Source organism: Nyctereutes procyonoides, unplaced genomic scaffold, assembly GCF_905146905.1.
Source record: "Nyctereutes procyonoides isolate TBG_1078 unplaced genomic scaffold, NYPRO_anot_genome, whole genome shotgun sequence".
Lineage (NCBI taxonomy): Eukaryota > Metazoa > Chordata > Mammalia > Carnivora > Canidae > Nyctereutes > Nyctereutes procyonoides.
The window spans coordinates 53005333-53032404 of record NW_026575126.1 but is presented as its reverse complement, the minus strand read 5'-3'; the positions used below and the strand labels follow the sequence as shown (position 1 = coordinate 53032404).

Below are 27072 nucleotides of genomic sequence, written 5' to 3'. Positions count from 1 at the left end.
CCAGCCAGAATAAAGATCCAGATTACCCTTTCCAGCCCAGTAACGAAGCTCACCCACTGGAGTTAATGATATCATCTGACCGGCCTATGAACCGGAAATAGCCGTCTTGATCCTTGATTGCCCGATCTCCAAGTATCCAAAAATCCCCTCGAATGTTGGCTGCTGTCTTCTCAGGATTGTCCTGGTGACCACAGAGAGTCATAGTCACTAGAACTACAAAGCCTAAATCCTCTGCCCCAGGGCTGGCATGAACAGATTTGTAGATTGAACAACTACACATGATGGTCTTGCCCTCAGCCCTCAGATGGACCTGGAACTTTCCCTTTTATTTCAATTATTGTACCTAGTGTCTCTCAACTACTCTCCAGGGCCCAGTCTGATGGATACTATTGATTCATTTATTCACCTATGCTCTTGGGCATCATGTTGTAGTGAGCACACAATAAATGGCAGCAACTATTAGCATTGGATTTATTTAAGTGATTATTTCATCATCTTGGTATCAGAAGGTGTATGTTTGAGGTCTCCTCTGCCCATTTTTTCAATAGTAGTGGTCTTGGTTGACTCCTTTAATCTCTGACTTCACTATCCATCCTCATCTGTATAGCAAGCCAGTCAGGCTTGAGGATCATCTATTTCTAATGTTCCAACGTCTGAAGATAGGGAAGTTTCCACCTACATGGTAAGGTCTCAGTGTCATGTCTAGGATGGCTCTAAAGGATATCAATGGGGGACAGATACTTGGAGAGGGGCAGGGTTGCCTTGGGAGAGTACTGCTTTATGTAGTTTGGGGATAATAAACTTTTTGACATGGAACATTTTTGGGGGGGTGGAAAAGGGTAATAGGAGAAAGATAATTCTTCAAGAAGAAGAATTTGGAGTAGGTTAAGGATGGCAGGGGTGAATACCCAGTTTTGTTTTCTCTCCACAAAGTGCCCATTCTTGGACACTGGACCTGTCCCATGTCCTGTCATGGTTTACCTCTTGGGAGGTACATAACTTTGCCCCCCCATCCCTCTCAGAGTCCACTATCTTCATAGAGAACAGAGGGGAGGAGTTGGTTCCTCACCACATAACCAGAGAAGATGCCTATAGGCCTGATAGGCTTTACTCTGATGCCAATGTCTCCCTCGATGCCAGGGGGCAAGACATTGCCCTTGTCATCCACGACCTGAAGGAGGAAGCAGATAGAAAGTAGATTCTATGTGGCTGGAGCAGCAGCATGGAAGAGCTGATCTGGTCTGATGGAAGACCCTCTTGCTCTAGTGGTGATTGAAAACAAGAACCAGAAACAAAGAGGAGCAAAGAATTTTACATCCCAACCTCTAATCCATCTACCTGGGATGGTTGAGGTAAACCCCCTTATTGAGACTGGACCAGATGACCTTGGGAAGAGAACCTCCTGTCTGTGGGAGCTCAGTAAATAGAATAGCTTCCCATGACCTTTGTAGGCCATGAACTTGGACATCAGACAGATCAAAACTCAAATTATGGCTCTTTACTACTTGACTTTGAGCTGCCTAAGTTCTATGTTTCACTGCCTTCATTTGTATGACAGAGATAATAACAGCTTATGTCACAGAATTATATGAGAATGAAGAAAAATATTTTAAAAAGGATATTAAAAATGATTATAGGGGCACCTGGGTGTCTCAGTCAGTTAAGCATATGCCTTCAGCTCAGGTCATGATCCCAGGTTACTGGGATGGAGCCTCATGTCGGGCTTCCTGCTCAGCGGAGAGCCTGCTTTCCCCTCTCCTTTTCTCCTCCCTCTCCCCTGCTGATGCTCTGTCTCTTTCTTAAATAAATAAATAAATAAATAAATAAATAAATAAATAAATAAAATCTTTAAAAAATGATTACACACCGAGTGTCATACACAATTGATGATTATTGAAATCTACACCTGAAACTGATGTACTACTATATGTTGGCTAATTGGATTTAAATTTTAAAACTTATGATCATAGTCAGGGGGAGGGAGAAGTAGGCAATTACAAATAACACTGAATAGAGTATAAGTTGTTATACATTTTAGATACATATATCTATGCATGTAACCATAAACACAAATTCTATTTCTTGGAATTTAGCCCAAAGAAATAATAAGGGAAAAGAGCAAATTTTAGGTAAAACATCTTGTTTAATGTTTTTACTAGTGAAAATTTTGGAAATCATCCATTGACCAACAAAAGGCATAAAGAGTAGTGGAACCATACTATCTATTACTAGGTAGTCATTAAAACTCATGCTGTAAGTAGATATTATTTGACCTGAAAAGATGGTCATCCAAGTTTGCTCAAGGATAAAAGTGAGTTACAAAATGATATTAAAGTCTATTTTAAACTTATGAGTGAATTTTCAGTTTTATAGATAAGTAGTATCTAGCAAATATATTTGTATCAGAGTGCATATTTTTGCTAGCTTTGACAAAAAATATCTATATTTGAACTGGATAAAAATGCTTCCCTTTTAAAAAAATGATATGTCAAGACTGACTCTTATTTTTTTAAAAAAGTGTATATATTTATGTAAATAGCTAGCTACTTAATTTGCTATTCAAAGTGGTTTTCTCTGGATTATATAAATATGATTAATTTTCTTGTGTCTTTCCTTTCTCCCTTCCTCCTTTTCTTTCTTCTTTCCTCCCTTCCTTCCTTTTCATTGTTACTCTTCCTTTTTAAATATGATTTAAATATGTTTAATTTCAATTATTTTTCCTCAGTGAACAATGTAATAAATAAATTACTGAAAAATTAGTGCATTCCCTATTTTTCCCTCCCTCCTTAGAGCCCCTAACAAACCTGCACATCGTAACGAGGAATAGCAGTTCCCAGGTAACCAGGTTTGATTTTCATGTTCTTGGAAACTCTGCAAGTTACTCCCTGCAGAAAGTGGGAGATGGATTGGCAAACCTCAGGAGGAGTCATGTGGTCACAGAAAAAAACAAAGATTTAGTAGAACAGAGCAGATCCTAACACAGTCATGAAGTGGCCTTTTCTTTGGTAGCTCCGTCTCTTTTCCTGGTTCCCCCCCCCAACCCTTGACTGGAACCCCCATCCTGAGGGGTTGCACTACATTGTTGGGAAAACAATCTGACTGATCCTTCCCCAGGGAAAAGGAACTGCCAGCCACATTATAATCTATTTAGAGGGAACTATACTATAATAGGAATGATGGACAACAAAAATCCTTTAAAAGAGTATGGGATTACATTACCTCTCATAAGAGAGCTAGCTCTGTTTGAATCCTAAAATGAATCTGACAGAGATGCTGGTATTGAAAGGAACATTCCTTAAACATTTCAGCTGGAAGTCCTTGCCACATAGCCATTGTCCTCACCCACATTTGCAAAGTTCTACATCATATTACTCTCATCCACAAGCTACCTCAGGAATCCTGCCAGGGAAACCTATTAGCCACAGAGGGGTGTGGGATGAAAGAGTGGAGACGAGGAGGCCAGAGGTACTGAGAGTCACAAGAGGCATTGGAAAAGTTGCTGGGGAAACTATGCCTCAGGGTTTTTTTTTGATAAGCGGTGTGGTACAGAGCAATATGAATTCACCTCATGCTCAAGGGGCCCCGAGAGTTCCAAGAAGACATCTCAGCAGGTAAGGTGGGGGTCTTAGCGGGTTCTTCTCCCCATTCCTCACTTTAGTCTGAGCAGCTCAGTACAGAGGATAACATGCTTGATAAATTCAGGTTCTCTGCTAAAATGTTACCTCATTAAAGAGGACTTCCCTGATATCCATATCTGAAATACCGGTTCCTCAGCCTATCTCACCCCATCTCACCTGCTTTACTTTTTTCCATAAAATGTTTCACTGTCTGCCATGTTATATATCTATTAGTTTATGTCTCAACATCCCCATTTCCACTGGAATGTAATTTCCAGGATAGTAGGAGCTTTGGCTGCTTTGTTGCTGCTAAAACATCAGTACCTATTCCATAGTAGTTGCAAAATAAATATTTATTGAAAAAGTGCATGTTAAGTAGTGGCTCATATTTTTCTTATCAGAGAGCCTTTGGAAGCCCACCAGGTTCACCAGCACATGGTTCCCCTAGGAGTAGGTACCGTTTCTGTCTGGCCATATGATTCTCGGATGTCCAATCCTGTCCGGGCCCTCCAGTTCTCCAAAATGTCTGGAAGGAGAGTGTCCCCTCCACTGTAACAGTTCTGTAGATGTGGGAACTTGTAGCTGAAGGAGAGAAGAGAGGTAAATATTCACCCTGAGCCTCCCTAGAACCAACTCTGTCCAGGCCTAGAGAGGATTCTAGGTACTTTAGTGATGAGGTAGGCTTCACAGGGCAACCCATGCTTAATAGGTCAGAGAGATGAGCATATGTGTATGTGGTGGACACAGGAGGATGGGCCAATAAACCCACAGGCTCTTACCAACCCCCAAAGCCTCATCACCTAGAAAAATCCTGTTGTATCAACATCTGGTAGATGATGGGTGCTCCTACAAAGTTGTTGATTGGGTAGCTGGACAGCACCTGGAGGGAGAGAGCCGACTGACACTAAGCACCAGGTTAGGTACAGAACTTACCAGCATGCACAGTGGTTGCAAGCATGGGTCCTGGAGTTGGGCTCTGGAAATCTTACTTTCTTTATTCTATTTCAGACCAAATTCTTAAGTCAAAAATAATAGAGAAATAACCACCTATCATTTTAAAGAAAGGGTCCAGGACTAATTTGGAATATTTTTGTCAAATTCTGGCTCACTATTCCTGCCAATTTAATGACTAGCCCCCATTAACACACCTCTAGAATTATGTAAACCCCTAGTCACCAAGGGAAGGAGCTCAGTTACTGTTGCAAATCAGACATATCGTCTTGGTTAAGTCACTTAACCTTCCAGGACTAGTTTTGTTAACACATGAATTCCAGCCTTATTTTCCTGAAGATATTTTTGGGACATAATTCAGTTAGAAAAGTTCTTTGAAAAGTTAAAAGCACTGGGCTGCCTTGGTGGCTTAGTCAGTCAAACTGACTGACTCTTGGTTTTGGCCTGGGTCATAATCTAGCCTCTTGTTGAGCTCTATGTTCAACAAGGAATCTGCTTGAGGATTCTCTCTCCGTCTCCCTCCCCCTCCTCCTTCTCATGCTCTCTCTCTATCTAAAGTAAATAAATATTTTTTTTAGAAAAGAAAAATTATAAGTGCCTATAGACAATTCAGTAGAAATGTTACTAAAAATAGCTAGAACTGAATACTTGCCAGCTCCTGTGCTATCTCATTGAATTCTCACAATAACCTCATGGAGTATGTATTATCAGTCCTATTTTGAGAAGGGAAAACTAAGTCAGAGGTTTAATTAAGTAATTTGCTCAAGGTCATACAACCAGCAGTGAGTGGAACCAGCATTACTGGCCTGTACTTTTAACTGTTATGCAACACCAAGTCCATCCCATGTTTTGCTTCACACATACTTTATTACAAAGAGTGGTTCAGGCAAAATGTCTAGAAAAAAATACTAACATTAGCACATCACACAGTTATTTCCTCTGAGTGTTCTTAATGAACTGGTATAAGTGATGAAAATTTTCTCATTTTCCTTATTGCTTTGCCTTGCAGGAAGCCCAACATGCAATCAGCTACTTATTTGCTATACTTCTCCTTACTTTTCTTAATTTCACCCTCTCAACCCACTGAAATCCCCATCCTATATTTTCCTAATATGCTTTACAATTTTACATCTGTTTTCTATTTTTGACACTTAACACAAGCCACTTCAAATCCTTTCAGAAGGAGGCAGTTACTCTGTTTAAATTTGTTTAAAATAGGGAGTAATGGAACCATCTGTAAAGAATCTCTTGAGAGAACCTAGACCATGCTTGACCTTTGATCCTTAAGTATGCCATCCATGTATCAGTTTGCTCCCAGGGTTTCTATTGCCAGCCAAACAGAAATCTGAGTGAGCCATTAATCACTTCAGAGACCTGAAGGCCTCAGAACATCAATGGTCCAATTCTCCATCACAAGTAGAATCTAACATAGTGTATGACTTTGCAAGCAAAATAAACCCATTTACATGGCTTTGATGGTACAGGGTCATGTAATATATAAATATTATTTAATTAGACTTAGTAAAAAAAAATGCCGAGTTGAAAGAAACCATAATAAATTGGAGTGTGCAAACCTTGAACTTCTTCTGACCATCCGGTGCAAACTGGATCCTATCTTACCTTTAGAATGATGACTGGGTCAAACTTTGGCAAGAGATGGATAAATGAGCATGCTCCTACTGCCCAAGGTTCCAGAAATGAAGCCATGATGTTCAATATCCAAGCTGTGTCTGATATGACCCACATTATGTCAGAAGGCTGCATGTCTGTCCATACACTGAGAATATAGAAGAAATACATGTGTATATACATGAGTGCATGATGGGATAGGTGGAGAATGAGTGTGTGGTGGGGGAGGGGAAGGTGTGTTTGCATAAGTGTATGGATATCTAAGTGTGGGTTAGTTTGTTTGTAGCACTGTGCATAACTATAAGGAGGCAGGGGGAAGGGGAGTTGTTCTATCCACACACCCCTATTTCAAGAAGAAGCGAGTATTCAGAAGGTGTGATCCCAGTAGACTTGACTTAACAGATAACTAGGTCTCATTGTCATTTTATCCCCAGAACTTAGTAATTTGGGGCATGAGGTAACTACCCAGAAAATGTTTACTAACAAAAGACATATAAGTGAATATTCTAAAAAAAGTGGCCTTGCTAAGTTCAAGTTTGGCCAGATAGACCTTTGGTTTTCTTAAAGAATCATGAATTGCCTGAGCACAGTGGAAGGTATTATACAGGATGAAATGTGTGTCTTTCTCTCTTCAGACCAGAATAAAAGTTGTTAGCCCTGTCTTAGAGCAAAAATGATTCAGGCTAGACACAAAGAACTTCCCTGTGCCTGGGAATCACCATAGTCTCTTACTGAAGATGATTAATATTTTCAGCTCTGTAGGGAAATTGTGTCCTATTGGGACCAAAATTTGAGGTGAGGGGTGGAAATTTAATATCTTATATTTAAGTGATTTATCACTCCACCTTTTGGAAACTGCATTTTTACTATAGCTCTTCTATTAACTAATTTAATCTTCTGGCACTACAGGTTCATAGATGGGACATTTAAGTTTTTGAGATTTTTTTTGCATTAAAATATTTTTCCAGTTCTAATAATAGACTTAACATGATAAGCAGGATATCCTGAAAAAAGAAAGAAGACTCTGAATATCTCTTAGTATTATTGCATGACAACCTTGGCACAATATTTTCTGATTCCTTTGATGAGGTTGATATATAGCAAAAGGTAATTTTGAATTATAGAATCTCAGATCACCTCATTACAGTTGATGCTTGAACAGTGTGGGTTTCAACTGCATGGGTCCACTTACATGCAGATTTTTTTCAATAGAGTACATGTACAATAGTGTAAATGTATTTTCTCTACCTTATGACTTTCTTAATAAAATGTTCTTTTCTCATGCTTACTTTATTGTAAGAATAGAGTATATAATGCATATAACATACAAAATATGTTTACTATTTATGTTATTAATAAGGCTTCTGGTCAACAGTAGCCTATTAGTAGTTAAGTTTTGGACTCCTAACTCTGGGAAACGAACTCGGGTGGTGGAAGGGGAGGAGGGCGGGGGGTGGGGGTGACTGGTTGGCAGGCACTGAGGGGGGCACTTGGCAGGATGAACACTGGGTGTTATTCTGTATGTTGGCAAATTGAACACCAATAAAAAATAAATTTATTATTAAAACAAAAGTTTTGGAGTAGTCAAAAGTTATCCCTGGATTTTCAGCTACACAGGGGCCAATGCCCCTAACCCTTGTATTACTCAAGGGTACACTATAATCCAATTATAGCTTCTACCTCAACAGATTTGAAAAGTAATTTGATGCTGATATCCAAAATGCCCTCCTGGAATGTGGGTGGCATCAAAACAAAACCAGCATTCCAAGAACAAGATATAGATTGGACTGGGAGGGGGAAATGCATATATACCCTGTGGTAATCCCATTAGACATATGGCTTAAAGTACTCAAAGCACTGAGTACTTGGAGATATCAAGTTATCCGAAATAAAAATGTCCCACCAAAGGTCACTAGATACCCAGCTTGCTAAGTTATGCTCCCTCTTGCCCCACTTCTCAACTGTCTTTCTCAGAAGCACCAGATGGTAGCCCATTCAAAGAAAAGTGTATTTGAGCTTGGTTAATTCTCAAGCCCTGTAGTTCTCTGTAGAGAGAAAGGTTTTCTCTTACCCAATATCCATTTTGGCCTTCATGCCCAGGCTTGAGTGGGAATGTTCCGCCATCTTGGGAAGGCCAGTAGTCCCACTGGTGAAGTAGATGGCAGCTGCTTCTTGGCTTCCAGTCTCTACACAGCAATGAGTGGTAGATGCTTCTCTGACAAAGACACAGATTTTCACATCCTCAGATGCTCTCTGGACACCAGATGTCCTGGCGACTCATTTCTTCTCACATTCCCCCATACTGGCAAGGGCAAGTCAGCCAACGCACTTCAGAAGGTGTGCTTATGAATGGTTAAGATCAAGGGATTCTGAGTCAGTCACACTTGGACTCAAATGCCACTGAAATGTGGCACTTTAACTATGTGACTTTGGACTATTTCACTTCTCTGAGTTTCACTTTCTATATCCGTGAAATATCATCAATAATACCCATCTCATAGAGTTACTGAGAAAACTAACTGTAACACAAAGAAAATGTGTTATTCAGCAAAAACTCAATAAATTTTAATCTGATTGTTGTTAGGAGCCCTTGCATGATATCAGGTAAATAGTAGGTGCTCATTTAGTTTTAGTTTTTGCAATACAACCTCTTCTGTTCCCTTGACCTCCCTCTCTTGAGCATCTCCTCTAGTGTCCCAATTTCAAGTCATTAAAGCTGGTTGCATGTTGTCTCCTTCTCTGACAGTTATCGTTAAAATAATGATGTTAGAAAAAGCTTTTGTTCTCCCTAAGGGTTTCCTAAGATCTATGTCTCTAATGGAGGGAGTCCAGACATGTAATGAAACTCCTGCTCATAAGTTCAGTTTCTACCTTTGGTGAAAACACAGGCTGAGACATACAAATACTCACCGCAGTAGTGTCCTAAAGTCTAGCCACCCATCCCGGCTTTTCTCAGACACCAGTAGCTTCGTTTTCAGAGAAGGGCAGTCAGAGGCTATGGTGTCCACTAACTGGGCCACTTCATCCCCAGCCACGATGGCCCTGGCTTTAGACACCTGCAGCCTATAGAGAATGTCCTTGGTTCTCATTTGGATAGTCCCGGGAATGAAGACGAGGCCTAGAGAAGCCAAATGTCTTAGAGAGAACTGGAAAGGAGGATTATTTTCTGCCCTAGAAAAGCCTGATGTAAACAACCAGTGGGGAACAAATGGGGAAAGAGAGGTTGGAGAAGGGGTGACCAATGGGTGATATCAATAACAAGGCATTCAAGGTCAGAGAGAGATTTGAACACATATTTCCTGGGGGTGTTAGAACTATAAGGGGTCTACCAGGACTACAGAAACTGAGTGGCCTGATATGTCATGGACAGTCTAACACACACACACGTACACACACAATGCCCTAAAGGAGTATCCTGTTTCAAAAGACTTTCACACAGTAATTAAACTAAGGAAAGGCACTTGAAATTTCTCCATCCTGCAATGCAGGTCCTGTTCTAGGGCCTGGTTACTTCTCCAAAACCTGGAACACTGAATTTTCTTGGGGAAGACAGCTCTTGGTTTTCTGTTTTTGTTGCCTATCTTGATGAGACTCAGGTAATTTTGTTTATTCTTTGGGCAATAACTAGACTTATAGTTCACCATTCACAGAGCTGATTTCACACGTTCCTCCTGATGGAACAGCTTTTACCCCTGGTTCACTTTCTTCCCATTCTTAACACTTCGGGATCCATATTGCAGATCTGTTAACCATCTCCGGTGTATCTCCACCATGATGGCCATGTTGAGTCAGGGACACAGAATAACCTCTCCCTCACTGACTTCTCCTTCCCATAATCTCTTAGTGCATCATCTTCCTTGTGGGGCATCAAAGGCCTACAGTTGTTTCTACTTCCTCTGATTACTCCTACGTCTTGATCATACTTACTTACATCTTCCACCTTATTGATGAGAATACCTGTTATGTGTGAGGGAGGCCAGGATGGGTAGGGTGAGAATGAGGGTAGGTTGTACAGGAGTTTCTGTGACTCTTTCTTATACCTCCTCTCTTTCATATCTAAAGGTTGATGATTCTTGAATTTCTGTCTCCATCTCAGATGTTGTGCTCTTCAATGCAACTTCTCACTTCCCATCCCTTTTCTTTTTCTCATACATATTTTTCATTAAGATATAATTGAAATATAACAGTGTACTAGTTTTAGGGGTACCATATAATAATTTGATATATGGATATATTAATGAAATGATTACCATTCTAAGTTAACATCTATCACCGCACATAATTACATATTTTTTTTTCTGGCGATAACAACTTTTAAGATCTACTCTCTTATGGGGAAAATTAAAAAGGCAAGAAACCAAAAATGTTGGAGAGGATGCGGAGAAAAGGGAACCCTCTTACACTGTTGGTGGGAATTTGAAATGGTGCAGCCACTCTGGAAAACTGTGAGGAGGTTCTCAAAGAGTTAAAAATAGACCTGCCCTACGACCCAGCAATTGCACTGTTGGGGATTTACCCCAAAGATGCAGATGCAATGAAATGCCAGGACACCTGCACCCCGTTGTTTCTAGCAGCAATGTCCACAATAGCCAAACTGTGGAAGCAGACTTGGTGTCCATCAAAAGATGAATGGATAAAGAAGATGTGGTTTATGTATACAATGGAATATTACTCAACCATTAGAAATGACAAATACCCACCATTTCCTTCAATGTGGATGGAACTGGAGGGTATTATGCTGAGTGAAATAAGTCAATTGGAGAAGGAGAAACATTATATATTCTCATTTATTTGGGGATTATAAATAATAGTGAAAGGGAATAGAAGGGAAGGGAGAAGAAATGGGTAGGAAATATCAGAAAGGGAGACAAAATATAAAGAGTCCTAACTCTGGGAAGTGAACTAGGGGTGGTGGAAGGGGAGGAGGGTAGGGGGTGGGGGAGAATGGGTGACTTGCACTGAGGGAGGCACTTGACGGGATGAGCACTGGGTGTTATTCTGTATGTTGGCAAATTGAACACCAATAAAAAATAAATTTATTTTAAAAAAACTACTCTCTTAGCGACTTTCGAATGCACAATACAGTTCCCATGCTGTACATTACATACTCCGGATGTTAAGTTATAACTGGAACTTCTCATCCCTTCTTGAAAACCACATGGATACCCCATAACTCAATAGTTACCAAACTGAACATTCCATCTTACCCTGACAGCCCCACACCTACTTTTCCCTGTGATCCTCACTTCAGTGAAGCCCACGGCACCCACCCAGTGCCAGAGTATCTATGACTTCTCCATCTCTCTGGCTTTATTCCTCTATCATATGCCATTCATCAAAAAATGGTGTTCTCAGTTTCCTCCTAATTACCTCTTAAATCCAACCAATTACCTCCATCTCCAAAACCCTATCCAAGGTTGAAGCCATCATCATTCCTTATTTCCTGTCTGGGTTTCCCACACCTGCTCGCCCTCCTTCATCCTATCAATATGCACCATCCATGGTGACCCCTAAGGAACAAAGTATGATCATGTCACTCAATCCATCCATGCTTTTCCATTCCTCACTCGATAAGGATGCAAACTCCTCACCATGGCCCCCAGGACACTTCCCATCTTTCCAGGGTCACTTGCCACTACTTTATCCTTGCTGCCTCTAAACACGCAGATATCCTTTCAGTTTTTTGCATAACTTGCAAGGTTTCTTCCTCTCTGTGCTGTTCTCTCTGCTTGGGGCATTCCTCTCTGCATCTTCTTCTGGCTGAATCCCACTTATCCTTCAGATCCTAGCCCAAATATCACTCCACTGAGACGTCAGTGGCCCCCTCAGATTTCATAATAGCGGCTGGCAAAATTTTTCTGCAAAGACCCGAACAGTAGGTATTTTAGGCCTTGTGGGCCAGATGCTCTCTGTCCTAACCACTCAACCTGCCATTGTAGTGCAAAATCAGCTACAGACAATACATAAACAGGACATGGCTGTGTTAAAAAAAAAAAACAAACAACCCTCTATTTGCAAAAACAAGCTGCAGACCAGATTTGGTCTATAGGTCATAGTTTGCCAACTTTTTTCTTCCAATAGCTTCTTATGAAATTCTTGTGCCACTTATCAAAATTGTGATTAAATAATTATGTGTGCAATTAATAGTTTAAAGTTATCTCTCTCCAAATCTCTTTAAGCCCCATGAATTTATATTCCATGTTTTGATTACTGTATTAGCAACCTCTTGCACAGTGGTTGGTGCAGTTTACTTAAATAATTGGAAGAAGGGTGGTATTTCCATATGAGGAGAGACAGCATGCTATGTAGAGGGGACATCTTTTGCGAGGGGCAGGTGGTGGAATTTCTTTGCCATCAGCTTCACCAGGGAAATAGTAATCAGGCCAGGTGGTCATTTACCAACCTGCTCGCATGCAGCCCAGGGTCACTAGCCACCACTCAGGCACTCGGGGCAGCACCATCACCACACGGTCCCCACGCTGCAGGCTACATGCCCCTGAAAGGACATTGGCTGCCTGCTGGCTGAGTTCACTCAGTTGGCTGAAGTTCCACACTATTTCATTTCCATCACCGCTCACCCACCATAGGGCTGGGCCTGGAGGTCGCTTGCCAGCCTGAAGAAAGAGAACACCTGCTGATCAGGGTGGGCTGGCTCACAGGCATGTAGAATAAATCCTGTCTTGGAATTATCACATCAATGCTTAGTAAACTTTTTGATCTCAGGACTGTTATACACTCCAAAGCGCTTTTATTTATATGGCTTTTATCTATCCATATTTACTATATTAGAAATTGAGAAATTTTACAAATGTGTACTTTTACAAATAACAGTAACAAGCCATTATATCTTACCACAAATATGTTTCAATGAAGAGTGTGTACTTTCTAAAACAAAAGAAAGTGGCTTTGTTTCACATTTTTTCAAGTCTCTTTAACACCTTCAGCACCTTCCTTAATAGAAGACGGTTGGACTCTGGTATCTGTTTCTATCACTTTCTTTCTTTCTTTTCACCTGCTATGTATATATTCTCTGGAAAATACCACTGTGTACTTGTCAGAGTATGACAGCAAAAAAGGCAAATGTTATTTATCTTAGATTTATTTGCTTGTTATCCTCCCTCTATTTATGTATATATTTTTGTTTTTCAATTATGGTCAAATATACATACCATAAAATCTACCATCTCAATCATTTTTAAGTGTACTGTTCAGTGGTAATAAGCGTATTTGTATTACTGTGCAATTATCACCACCATCTATCTTTCTCATCTTTCTGGATGGAAACTCTGTCCCTATTATACAAGAAATCCCCAGTTCACCCTCCTCCCAGCCCCTGGCAACCAGCATTCTACTTTCTGTCTCTGAATTTGACTGCTCTAGGAACCTCATATAAATGGAACCATACATTTGTCCTCTGACTGGTTTATTTCACTTAACCTAAAATCTTCAAGGTTCATCCTTCTAGCATACAATGGAAATTTCATTTTTTAAAAGACTGAACAATATTTCATTATATGGATGTGCCACATTCTGTTGAATGGATAAATTCATTCATTTACTGACCCTACCTTTTGGCTATTGTGAATAATCCTGCTATGAACATGGGTGTACAAATATCTTTCCAAGACCTTTTCAATACCCTGCTTTTCATTTTCATCCATTTCCATGTATTTTTAAATTTCTTCTTTGATCTCCTGGTTGACCCATTCATTGTTTAGTAGCATATTGTTTAACATCCATGTATTTGTGGTCTTTCCAAATTTTTTTCTTCTGGTTGAATTCAAGTTTCACAGTGTTGTGGTGAGAACATAGGCACGGTATGATCTGTTCTTGAGGAGCTGCCCCACTGTTTTACATGAAAACCATACCATTTTACAAACCCACTGGTAATACACAAGGTTTCCAATTTGTCTTAGCTTTGTTCTGAAATAGTTTTGATTTCACAGATTACCCTGAAAGAATCTCAGGTATCCTCCGGGATTCCATACCATAGTTTGAGATCAGAACTACAAAGTCAAAGATAAAATTTAATAGTAATCGTGTTAGATATTTCAAAATTCCTCATAGTTGCATCATTTTGCACTTTGACAAGTAAGGTGTAAACGTGTCATTTTTCTCATAGTCCTGTCAACAGAGCATGTTGTCAAATTTCTGTATTTAACTAAATGGTAGGTAAAAATATTATTTCAGTGAAATTTTATATCACTCTTATTATGAGTGGGGTTAATTATTTTTTCTTATATTTAAGGGCCATTTGAGTTCACGTTTTTTATAAAGATTTTATTTTTAAATTAATCTCTATGCCCAGTATGGGGCTTGAACTCACAACCCCAAGATCAAGAGTCACATGCTCTACCAACTGAGCCAGCCAGGCACCCCTGGATTCACTTTTCTGTAAACTGTCCATTCATACACCTTGCCCACTTGTACATTTGGTTGTATCTCTTTATTTTTGATTTCTAGGAGCTCTTTTTGTCTTGGGAATATTAACTCTTACGGTGTCATAGGAGTTGAATATCTTCCCCTGATTGTCATTCATTTCTTTATTTTATTTATGGTATTGCTTGTCAATGTAGTGGTTTTTTTATATTTATGTAGCTAATTTTTTAAATCATTTCTTTTATGGATTCAGAATTCTGAATCATGGTAGTAAAAACCTTCATTATTCTAAGGAGATATAACTTTTAAAGAAAAGTCAGAAACCTAAATTTTTATCTGAAAAATTTCAATTTTAAAATGTTGACTTAGGGGGCAGGGCAAGATGGCAGAGGAGTAGGGTCTTCAACTCACCTGGTCCCACCAACTTACCTAGATAACTTTCAAAACATCCTGAACACCTACGAATTCGACCTGATATTTAAAGAGAGAGCAGCTGGAACGTTACGGAGAGAAGGGTTTTCACTTCTAGCAAGGTAGGAGGGCGGAAAAAAATAAAATAAAAAAGAATCAAGTGGGGGAAGGGCACTGCGAGAAGCCCAGCTAAGGCCAGGTAGTGAGAGCCTCTGGGACAGGAAAGCCCAGCCCCGGAGAAGCAGGAACTTTAAAAATCCACACCGAGGGATCCCTGGGTGGCGCAGCGGTTTAGCGCCTGCCTTTGGCCCAGGGCGCGATCCTGGAGACCCGGGATCGAGTCCCACGTCGGGCTCCCGGTGCAGGGAGCCTGCTTCTCCCTCTGCCTGTGTCTCTGCCTCTCTCTCTCTCTCACTGTGTGCCTATCATAAATAAATTTAAAAAAATTAATAAAAAAAAATCCACACCGATTCTTCCCAGAAGGAAAAGTGCTCAGCAGGGAAATCGGGCTGAATTGCAGGGGGGCAGTGCAGCCTCCAGTTTCCCAGAGTCGCTAATAGAGGAATTGTGCCCAGGGGAGAGCGCGCCACAAACCGTGGGCTGATCTTAAAGGGCTAGAGTGCACCTAGCGGGGCATCTGGGAGAATTCCATCGTTTAGGCGGGCTGCTCTGGATGGAGGGGTCTGCGCTCTGCTGCCTTCGGGAGATGCGGGCCCCAAAAGCGCTATTCCAGCAGCACCGGGTCCTGGATCCCAGGGCGCTGGGGGACACAGCCCACGATTCCTCACCCCCCAGGACTGGCGGAGATGGGGAAGGCACAGGACAGCGAGGACTCTCCTGCTGCTGGGCGCCCCCAAGCTGTGCAGATCTAGGCCCCGCACCAGCCTGGGAGCTTCTAGGCCAGTGCGGACTGGGAGACTGCATTAGTTACTGTAGGGAGCGGACTCCAGAGCTGGAGACCTGGCTGTCGCCATTGTCAATGCTCCTCCTTGTTTCACCACGTGCCTGGGAGAGGCGGGGCCACCAGAGAGCAGGGGCCTCAGAGGATAAACAACTCCCACTCAGCCCAGCACCCAGAAGGGGGGGCATCTCTCCCAGGTATACACACCTGAGAATCAGCATAGCAGACCCCTCCCCCAGGAGAACTGCTGGAAGAACAGGGGAAAAGCAAGTTCTTGACCAAGCAGTGCTGGAAAGCTCCCGGGAAAGTCGAGGGATTTAGTATATAGAACTAGAGGGCACCCTCCCTTACCCTCCTTTTACCAGTACAACTCATTTTTATATCAGACTAAAATTTTCCAATATATTTTCTCTTTTCCCACCTTAACTACAATATTCTACCACCTCTTCATTTTTAAGTTTCTGTCTTTTTGACTTTCATATTTCTACAATTACATGTCCTAGGTATATTTTCCACTACTAGATTCCCTTCAACATAATCAATTCAATTTTGGGAGAGAAAGGAGATTTTTGTGAGTGTGTGTGTGTGTGTTTTGTTTTTTCTGCCTCAGTTTGTTCTACAATGGCAAAAGTTAATACCTTCTAAAACATAACCAGCATGCACCCAGCACCAAGTGATATACCATGCTGGTTCATTCTGTGAGATTATATTCTCTCTTCATTCCCATTCTGCCCCCCTCTTTTATCTCATTTATCTTTTGGTGGTCAATGTTGGGGATTTCTACTGTATTGCTGGTTTATATAAATTTGGGACGGAACCTTGTCTAACCCACAGAACGTAATACACTCAAAACCAAGAGATAACCTTATAGAACCCCTCAGGTAGACTACATTCTCCCTCCACTACAACTTCTTCACCATCTCCCAGTTCCCCACCCTTTTTTCTTTCTTCTCTTTTTTTCCCTCTTTACTTTTGCTTATTTATCTTTTTTTTTTCTTTTTCTTTGTGATTCTTGGCCTTGTATATTTTACTACGTTGCTTTAAAATTTGCTTTTCACTTTAGTGGTCCTTTTGTTATATTTCTTTCTGATCTTTGTTTTCATTTTCTGGTCTTTGACCTCATCAGAATCATCTAGGGTGAAATTTGCTTAGGCTAATACATGTGCTTAGGCTGTGGTTGATATTCTAAACTCAGCCCACTCATAGACCACTTCTCACTGAACAAAATGACTAGAAGGAAGAATTCACCACAAAAGAAAGAAGAAACAGTACTACTGTCACAGAATTAAGAATATGGATTACAATTCGATGTCAGAAAGCCAATTTAGAAGCACAATTATAAAGCTACTGATGGTTCTGGGAAAAAAGCATAAAGGATTCTAGAGAATTCATGACTGCAGAATTTAGATCTAATCAGGCTGAAATTAAAAAATCAATGAAATGAGATGTAATCCAAACTGGAGGTCCTAACCACAAGGGTTAATGAGGCGGAAGAAAGAGTGAGTGGCATAGAAGACAAGTTGATTGCAAGGAAGGAAGATGAGGAAAAAGGAGAAAAACAATTCTGAGACACCATGAGGAAAGGTTAAGGGAAATAAAAGATAGCCTCAAAAGAAAGAATCTACGTATAATTGGGGAAATGCAGAGAGGGACAGAGGGACAGAAAGCATATTTGAACAAACCATAGCTGAGAATTTACCTAATTTGGGGAGGGAAACAGGCATTCAGATTCAGGAGATAGAGAGTCCCCCACGCCCCCCCGAATCAGTAAAACCGGTCAACACCTCAACATATAATAGTGAAACTTGCAAATTCCAAAGATAAAGAGAAAATCCTTAAAGCAATGAGAGACAAGAGATCCCTAACTTATATGGGGAGAAATATTAGATTAACAGCCGACCTTTCTGCAGAGACCTTGCAGGCCAGAAAGGGCTGGCAGGGTATATTCAGGGTCCTAAATGAGAAGAACCTGCAGCCAAGAATACTTTATCCAGCAAAGCTCTCATTCGGAATAGAAGGAGAGAAAGAGCTTCCAAGATAGGCAGGAACTGAAAGAATATGTGACCAGCAAATCAGCTCTGCAAAAAATATTAAGAGGGACCCTGAAAGAGAAAGAGGAAGCCCAAAGAAATAACCCACAAAAACAGGGACTGAATAGGTATTATGATTAAACTAAATTCGTATATTTTTGGGGGAGGGGGAGTTACATTAAAAAAACCCACAGTTACATGATTTCATGCTCCATAAGCACAAAGAGGTAACACTGCTATAATTATAAACTGAGAATATACTTACACTTAACTTTCAGGGCAAGTTTTTCAGGGTATTATCCATACATGTCCATGGGATGAATCATAATTAGAAGTCTGATGTGAGTGAATGGTGGCATAAAACTGAACTTGTTGGCTTTCTCACCACTACTTATTGACCTAATTATTCACAAAAGCTCCCATACTTATGAAAATTTAATAGGAAAAATCCTACTTATCCTGCCTCTATAAGCTTAACTGTCATTTGCCACTTTTTAAATCCACAATAATTTAAAATATACCCTGGCCTCACACCCTTGAGATGTGACTTATTTAAATTAAGTATACTTAAGTAGTGATATTCTTTTTTTATTGGAGTTCAATTTGCCAACATATAGCATATTACCCAGTGCTCATCCTGTCAACTGCCCCCCTCAGTGCCTGTCACCCAGTCACCCCAACCCCCTGCCCACCTCCCTTTCCACTACCCCTTGTTCATCACCTAGAGTTAGGTATCTCTCATGTTCTGTCACCCTTACTGATATTTTTACTCATTTCTCTCTTTTCCCCTTTATTCCTCTTTGAATAGTAACTGTGATTGTGAATGAACTAAATGATCCCATCAAAAGATGCAGGGTTTCAAACTGGATAAAAAAGAAAGATCCATCTATTTGCTGTCTACCAGAGACTCATTTTAGATCAAGGACATCTCCATCCTGAAAATGAAAGGTTGAAGAACCATTTACCATTCAAATGGTCCTCAAAAGAGTATTATACTGAGTGAAATAAATCAATCAGAGAAGGACAAACATTATATGGTCTCATTCATTTGGTGAATATAAAAAATAGTGAAAGGGAATAAAGGGGGAAGGAGAAAAAAAGGGGTGGGAAATATCAGAAAGGGAGACAGAACATGAGAGACTCTGAACTCTGGGAAATGAACAAGAGGTGGGTGAAAGGGAGGAGGGCGGGGGTGGGGGTTGCTGGGTGATGGGCACTGAGGGGGGCACTTGGCAGGATGAGCACTGGGTGTTATGCTATATGTTGGCAAATTGAACTCCAATAAAAAAATTTAAAAAAAGCAAATGGTCCTCAAAAGGAAGCTGGGGTAGCCATCCTCATATCAGATTAATTAATGTTTATGCCAAAGACTGTGGTAAGACATGAAGAGGGACACTATATCATACTTCAAGGGTCTATCCAACAAGAGGAACTAACAATCATGAATATTTATGCCCCTAATGTGGGACCTGCCAAGTATATCAATCAATTAATAACCAAAGTAAAGACATACCTAGATAATAATACATTAATAGGAGGAGACTTCAACACAGCACTTTCAGCAAATGACAGATATCCTCGGCACAACATCACCAAAGAAACCAGAGCCTTAAATGACACACTGGACCAGATGGATTTCACAGATATATACAGAACTTTCCATCCAAACACAACTGAATACACATTCTTCTCAAGTGCATATAGAACTTTCTCCAGAATAGACCATTGGGTCACAAATCAGGTCTCAAGCGATACGAAAAGATTGGGATTGTCCCCTGCATATTTTCAGACCACAATGCTTTGAAACTAGAACTCAATCACAAGAAGAAAATTGGAAGAATGTAAAACACATGGAGGTTAAAGAGAAACCTACTAAAAGATGAATGGGTTAACCAGAAAATTAGAGAAGAATTTTAAAAATTCATGGAATTAGTGAAAATTAAAATACGACAGTTCAAAAATCTTTGGGATACAGCAAAAGCAATTCTTAGAGAGAAACACATCGCAATACAAGCCTCCCTCAAAAAATTGGAAAAAACTCAAATACACAAGCTAACCTCACAGCCAAAGGAACTGGAGAAAGAACAGGAAATAAAACCTACACCAGGCAGAAAGGAGAGTTAATAAAGATTGGGGCAGAACTCAATGGAATAGAGACAAGAATAACTGTAGAACAGATCAACAAAACCAGGAGTTGGTTTTTTGAAAGAATTATTAAGATAGATAAACCATTAGCTAGCCTTGTTAAAAAAAAGAAAGACTCAATAAAATCATGAATGAAAGAGGAGACATCACTACCAATACCAAGGGAATACAAAAGATTTTTAAAATGTATTATGAGCAGCTACATGCCAATAAATTAGACAGTCTAGAAGAAATGGACGCAAATTTCTGAAAAAAAAAAACACAAATTACCAAAACTGGAATAGGAAAGAATTGGAAACCTGGAAAGGCCAATCACCAGAGAGGAAATTGAAGCGGTCATCAAAAACCTCCCAAGATACAAAAGTCCAGGGCCAAATGGCTTTCCAGGGGAATTCTATCAAACGTTTAAAGAAGAAACAATACCTATTCTATCAAAGCTGTTCTGAAAGATAGAAAGGGGCGGAATACTTCCAAACTCATTTTATGAGGCATCATAAGCATCCTCATAGCAATCCTTAAAGACTCCACCAAAAAGGAGAAATATAGACCAATATCCCTGATGAACACAGATGCAAAAATTCTCAACGAGATACTAGCCAATAGGATCCAACAGTACATTAAGAAAATTATTCACCATGACCAAGTGAGATTTATCCCTGGGATGCAAGGTTGGTTCAACACTCATAAAGCAATCAACGTGATAGATCATATCAACAAGGGAAAAAACAAGAACCATATGATCCTCTCAATAGATGCAGAGAAAGCATTTGATAAAATACAGCATCCATTCCTGACCAAAACTCTTTAGAGTGGAGGGAACATTCCTCAGCATCTTAAATGCCATTTATGAAAAGCCCACAGCAAATATCATTCTCAATGGGTAAACACTTTCCCCTAAGAGAGCCTTTCCCCTAAGATCAGGAACATGACAGGGATGTTCACTCTCATCACCGCTATTCAACATAGTACTAGAAGTCCTAGCCTCAACAATTAGACAAGAAAAAGAAATAAAAGGCCTTCAAATTGGCAAAGAAGAAGTCAAACTCTCCCTCTCCACGGATGACATGATACTGTACATAGAAAACCCAAAATATTATATCCCAAGATTGCCAGAATTCATACAGGAATTTGGCAATGTGGAAGGATACAAAATCAATGCCCAGAAATGGGTGGGCATTACTATACACTAACAATGAGACTGAGGAAAGAGAAAGAGAGGGAATAAATCCCATTTACAACTGCACCAAAAGCATAAGATACCGTGGGATAAACCTAACCAAAGAGGAAAAGGATCTATACCCTAAAAACTATAGAACACTTTTGAAAGAAATTGAGGAAGACACAAAGAGATGGAAAAACATTCCATGCTTATGGATTGGAAGAATTAATATTGTGAAAATGTCTGTGCTACCCAGGGCAATTTGCAAATTCATTGCAATTCCTATCAAAATGACATGGACTTTCTTCAGAGAGTTGGCACAAATCATTTTAAGATTTGTGTGGAGTCAGAAAAGTCCTGAAATACCCAGGGGAATATTGAAAAAGAAAACCAGAGTCAGGGACATCACAATGACGGATTTCAAGTTCGACTACAAAACTGTGACCATCAAGACAGCATAGTCCTAGCACAAAAACAGACATAGAGGCCAATGGAAGAGAATAGCGAACCCAGAAATGTGCCCTCAACTCTATGGTCAACTAATAATCGACAAAGCAGGAGAGACTATCCACTGGAAAAAGGACAGTCTCTTCAATAAATGGTGCTGGGAAAATTGGACAGCCTTGTGCGGAAGAATGAAACTACACAACTCTCTTACACTATACACAGAGATAAACTCAAAATGGATGAAAGATCTAAATGTGAGACAAGAATCCATCAAATCAAAAAAAATAAAAAAATAAAATAAAAAAAGAATCTATCAAATCCTAGAGGAGAACACAGCAACACCCCTTTTGAACTTGGCCACAGCAACTTCTTGCAAGATACATCTATCAAGGCAAGGGAAACCTATGCAAAAATGAACTATTAGGACTTAATCAAGATAAGAAGCTTCTGTTTTTTACAGCAAAAGAAACAGTCAAGAAAACTAAAAGACAACCTACAGAATGGGAGAAGATATTTGAAAATGACGTACCAGGTAAAGGGCTAGTTTCCAAGATCTATAAAGAACTTATTAAACTCAACACCCAAGAAACAAACAATCCAGTCATGAAATGGGCAAAAGACATGAACAGAAATCTCACAGAGGAAGACATAGACATGGCCAACAAGCACATGAGAAAATACTCTGGATCACTTGTCATCAGGGAAATATAAATCCAAACCACAATGAGATACCACCTCACACCAGTGAGAATGGGGAAATATAACAAGGCAGGAAACCACAAATGTTGGAGAGGATGTGGAGAAAGGGGAACCCTCTTGCACTGTTGGTGGGAATGTGAACTGGTGCAGCCACTCTGGAAAACTGTGTGGAGGTTCCTCAAAGAGTTAAAAATAGATCTGCCCTACCATGCAGCAATTGCCCTGCTGGGGATTTACCCCAAAGATACAGATGCAGTGAAAAACTGAGACACCAGCACCCCAATGTTTATAGCAGCAATGTCCACAATAGCCAAACTGTGGAGGGAGCCTCAGTATCCATCGAAAGATGAATGGATAAAGAAGATGTGGTCTATATATACAATGGAATATTACTCAGCCATTAGAAACAAGGAATACCCACCATTTGCTTCAACGTGGATGGAACTGCAATGTATTTTGCTGAGTGAAGTAAGTCAGTCAGAGAAGGATAATCATTATACGGTTTCACTCATACAGAGAATATAAAAAATAGTGAAAGGGATTATAGGGGAAGGAGAGAAAATGGTGGGAAAAGTCAGAGAGGGCAACAAAACGTGAGAGACTCCTAAATCTGGGAAATGACCAAGGGGTAGGGGACGGGTATGTGGGCGGGGGGATGGGTTGACCGGGTGTCGGGCACTGAGGGGGGCATATGATGGGATGAGCATTGGTTGTTATAGTATATGTTGGCAAATTGAACTCCAATAAAAATATACATAAACAAATGAAAAGGAAAAAAATGTTGACTTATTACTACTAATTTTTTCAGAGTTCCCTGCACCATGGGCCATCTTCCTCTAGAGGCCCAGCATTTGTGATCTGCACATCAAGGCTGTGTCATGGGACCTCAAGCCAACATCATGGTATGACTCCCTTTGAGTGCCATGTTCCACCTCTTCCCATATACTAGCCAGGAATTCATCTTCCATGCTCCAGAAAGGTGCACAGAATGTCAGGTGAAGGCAGTAGCAGGATTGGCAACAAATGGGGTGGAATTCTAGAAGTCCAGGGAGGGAAAGGAAACAAAAATTTCCACATTGCTTTGTTTCTCTGATAGCTCGTGATGGAGCCCTTTGAACAATCTCTGCCTATTGGCCACCCTGCTTACACACCCCTAATGACAAGAACCCATACTTTTCTGAGAAGACTGACTCAACTTTTGGTCAGTGCTGATTTTGCCTTACTAAACTCAAATCTACTTTCTCTATGATGACAGCCCCCTTCTCCTGTTTTACCCTGGGAGGTTACAACAGATCATGTATGTATTGGCAACTGTGTGTTGGCTGTCCGGGGCAGGGTGGGGATGTGTTCCAGATTGATCTACTCGGGCCATGGTGGGGACGTGTTCCAGATTGATCTACCTGGTACCAGCCCCCGGGGGCTCTTTTCTGCCAACCCCATACTCTCTTGCTCCTACTTATGCTTCCTTCATGTAAAATGGACAAATTATTCATAGCTCATCATAGTACTTGACATATAAGTACTCAATGAATATTTATGGAATGAGTAGATGAATCAATGAACTTTGTTCAGTTTTGTGCCCTTTTTCTACCCCATTACCTTCTCCATGCCAGCCCAGTGATCAATCACATCACTAGCAAAGTTAAACTTGGGAGGGACCTCCTGGTGACCCCACCGCAGGGATGCCAGTTGCTTGGTATGGAGGCGGACAGTACGACTAGAGATCTGGGTCCTCCATAGGATACAGAGACCCTGGAGTTTCCGCAGCCAATACATGGTCAGACCTGTGAAGCAAAAAGGTCACAGTGGTGAATCTTTCTGGCATAGACTGCTCTAGTCAGCTGCTTAATGAGATTCATCACAACCTTACAGGCTTCTTCCAGAAAAGATTTTGTGTTGGTTATGAGTAAATTGGCACTCAGCATTCAGTTCTGTTTCCCTCTGGTGTGCCATTCTCCAAAAGCACAATACCCAGTCCAAATCCTGCCTCTTTAACCCATCTGATAATTCTATAAACACCTAATTTCATGCAATAAATACCTCTGTGTTTAAAATAGTGTGGTGTGGTAGAATGAATTTTTTTCCCAACAATTGCCTGTTCCCTACAGTAGGATTTCATGTCCCCATTCATTTTTATATGACTTGCACAGTGCATGCTGGGAAAGAGATTGTATCTACCTCTCATTGACTTTGGCTTATTCATGGGATGTGCTTTGGTCAATGAGATGTGAGTAGATGAGACTGTGCAGCTGGTCAGGAACTCTTGCATTTCTGTTTTCTATTATAAGAATAGCATATCCCAGTAGCATATCTGGATGATAGCGCATGTAGAGCTGAGATGAAACCTAACAGCCACAGCTAACACACAAGCCCATGAAAAAAAATATGTATGAGTATAAGCTCCTAAATGTTTGTTACTACAGTAAATACTGACTAATACAGGTAGCATCTATTTCCTTCAACTGAATCTTGACTGAGATAGCTCCTTTTTTCCAGGCATACCTCAAAGCAATAAAAAACTTTATTAATAGTATAAAGGATCTGTTATGTATCCTACTTATTAACAATAAGCAATTCTCTATGATCCATTAGTCTCTCAGGTGGTGATCTAAACCACCAATGGCTGGATCCATCCTTCATTGTCTAGGCAGCAGGAGTCAGAATGTTCAGGTCTCCGAACATTTGTGTCTCCTCTCCTATTTTCTACACAAACAAGTAAAGATATTTTACCAGCTCCTAGGTGGGAATATTTATTACCTTTGTACCTTCTGGTTCCTCTCTCTTTCCATGGGTGTCTCTTGCTCATTCTTCTCCTCAGGCAGGCTTCCTTCCCTGACTACTATGCAATTCTCACCCCCTTTGACTGTCCTTCTCCCAGCCACTCCAGTCCTTCTCTTTGCTATGCTTAAGATACTTTTCCTTTGCCCAGTGCTGCCTCTTCACTAAGACTTGGCCCTTTCAAGGTCCCTAGTGTTGCAGATTGCATTTTCCTGGGGATTTTTACTCTCCTCCCTATCCCTGACATCTAGAGATCATTTAGTGACCCATTAGATCACCATTACTGACAATGGTGCTCACCTGCAAAGTCCTTTGGGAAGTTTCTCCACGGATCTCTTGGTCCACCCTCCTCCTGAGCAGACAGCTCCTGGAATCCCCACAGTCTTCATGGAGAGCACAGCTAATCATTAACTATGGATAACCCAAGACGTAGTTGGGGTGATGGCAGTCCTCCTGCTGTGCTTATGCAGTGCACAACCCCAGATCTTGGGGATCAGCAGGGACAGTTCTTTTAATCCAGGGGACAAAGAGCAGATTTATGCCCAGGACTGACAGCAAGTTCTAGCTCCAACCAGGAAGAGAGAAACAGAGTTCCCATGGGCTTGATGTACTTTCTTTCACCTCCTTTCTTCACTTTCTCTTTTGATGATTCTGACACATCTCCTTTGTCCACACTCACTCCATATAAGCTCTTACCCAATATGGTAGCTTGAACCCCAACTTCCTTGCTGATGACCCTCACACATGTCTCCAGCCTGGATCTCTCTGTTGCATCCCAATCTGCTTGACTTCTTCTCTTGGATATCTATCATGCATGTCAAACATACTTTGCCCAAATATTAAGAGAACTTAATATTCTCTGTCTCTGCAAATTATCCCACTCAACCTACTGTCCTGTCCAACTCAATTAGTAATAGCTCTTCTGTAGCTCTGTTTGAGTCATTGGGTCAGAAAAACAAAGACCTTCCCAGGTCATTGAGGGGTAAGATGAAAACCCTGAGTGGAACAATACTTCCTTAAGGTCACACAGTAAGTCAATCTCAGACTCAGGCCTAGAACACTAACTTCCCAGTAGAATGGATCTCACCTGCCCACGCTGCTGACTGGCAGTGGATCCTCAGACCCCAAGATAAGAGCTGAAAAAGCAGGGAAGCCTGGGTGGCTCAGCAGTTGAGCACCTGCCTTCAGCCCAGGGAGTGATCCTGGAGTCCTGGGATCGAGTTCCGCATTGGGCTCCTTGTGGGGAGCCTGCTTCTCTCTCTGCCTCTCTCTCTCTCTCTCTGTGTCTCCCATGAATAAATAAATACAAATCTTAAAGAAAAAAAGCTGAAAAGCAGAGGGCTCTCAGCCTCTGAGACAAGCTGTTTTCCAGAAACACTCACCAAAGAGAAAAATTTTGCAGTTGAATAAGGGATTTTTGACATTACAGGTCACCACAGATCCCATGTCCTCCCAGATGGAAAAAGTGCCCCAGTGCACACAGATTGCCTGTTGGCTCTCACTCTAGCTATTCCTCACCCCAAAGGTCCACCCTTCAAGAGTTAGTATGTTGGGATGCTGACCAGCCATGGTTAATACACTAAAAGTGCTCCCATGACCATCAGGGATTGGGGCTCCCTAAATGCAGAGGTCTCTGTTGGAGACATGAACTTTGGAAATGGAGATTCACAAGCCAGGGACAAAATAATGGTGCCAGTTACTTGGCAATGAAGGCACGGTGACAGAGACCCACATCAGAAGACTTTTGAGGAAGCCAGAGGGCTTACAGACTGTAGAAGCCAGGATCCAAGGTGGGAGTCTGGGGAGACACACTTAGACAGGATACTAGAAGCAGTTTGGTTCCTTTTTATGCTTTTCTCTGGGCAACCTAGAAACAGCATGGCTTGAAAAACCTGCTTATGTTGAGCAGCAGTCCTGTCCTGGGAA

General features: G+C 40.9%; 1 protein-coding gene across 2 annotated transcripts in view; it reads right to left on the bottom strand.

Moving 5' to 3' along the window:
- LOC129519983 (acyl-coenzyme A synthetase ACSM2A, mitochondrial-like) overlaps window positions 1–25558 on the bottom strand; it is a 35179-nt gene extending 9621 nt beyond the window's left edge. For both annotated transcript variants that reach the window (XM_055340841.1, XM_055340840.1), the window contains exons 1-11: window positions 25447–25558; window positions 23968–24152; window positions 12601–12811; window positions 9108–9315; window positions 8269–8412; window positions 6189–6345; window positions 4418–4497; window positions 4076–4199; window positions 2805–2885; window positions 1070–1171; window positions 54–181 (exon numbers count right to left, since the gene is read on the bottom strand). In XM_055340841.1, coding sequence (XP_055196816.1) covers window positions 54–181; window positions 1070–1171; window positions 2805–2885; window positions 4076–4199; window positions 4418–4497; window positions 6189–6345; window positions 8269–8412; window positions 9108–9315; window positions 12601–12811; window positions 23968–24144 — 1412 coding nt within the window. In that variant the 5' untranslated portion in view covers window positions 24145–24152; window positions 25447–25558. The remainder of the gene's footprint in view (window positions 1–53; window positions 182–1069; window positions 1172–2804; window positions 2886–4075; window positions 4200–4417; window positions 4498–6188; window positions 6346–8268; window positions 8413–9107; window positions 9316–12600; window positions 12812–23967; window positions 24153–25446) is intronic.
- Between the last annotated feature and the right edge of the window lie 1514 nt (window positions 25559–27072).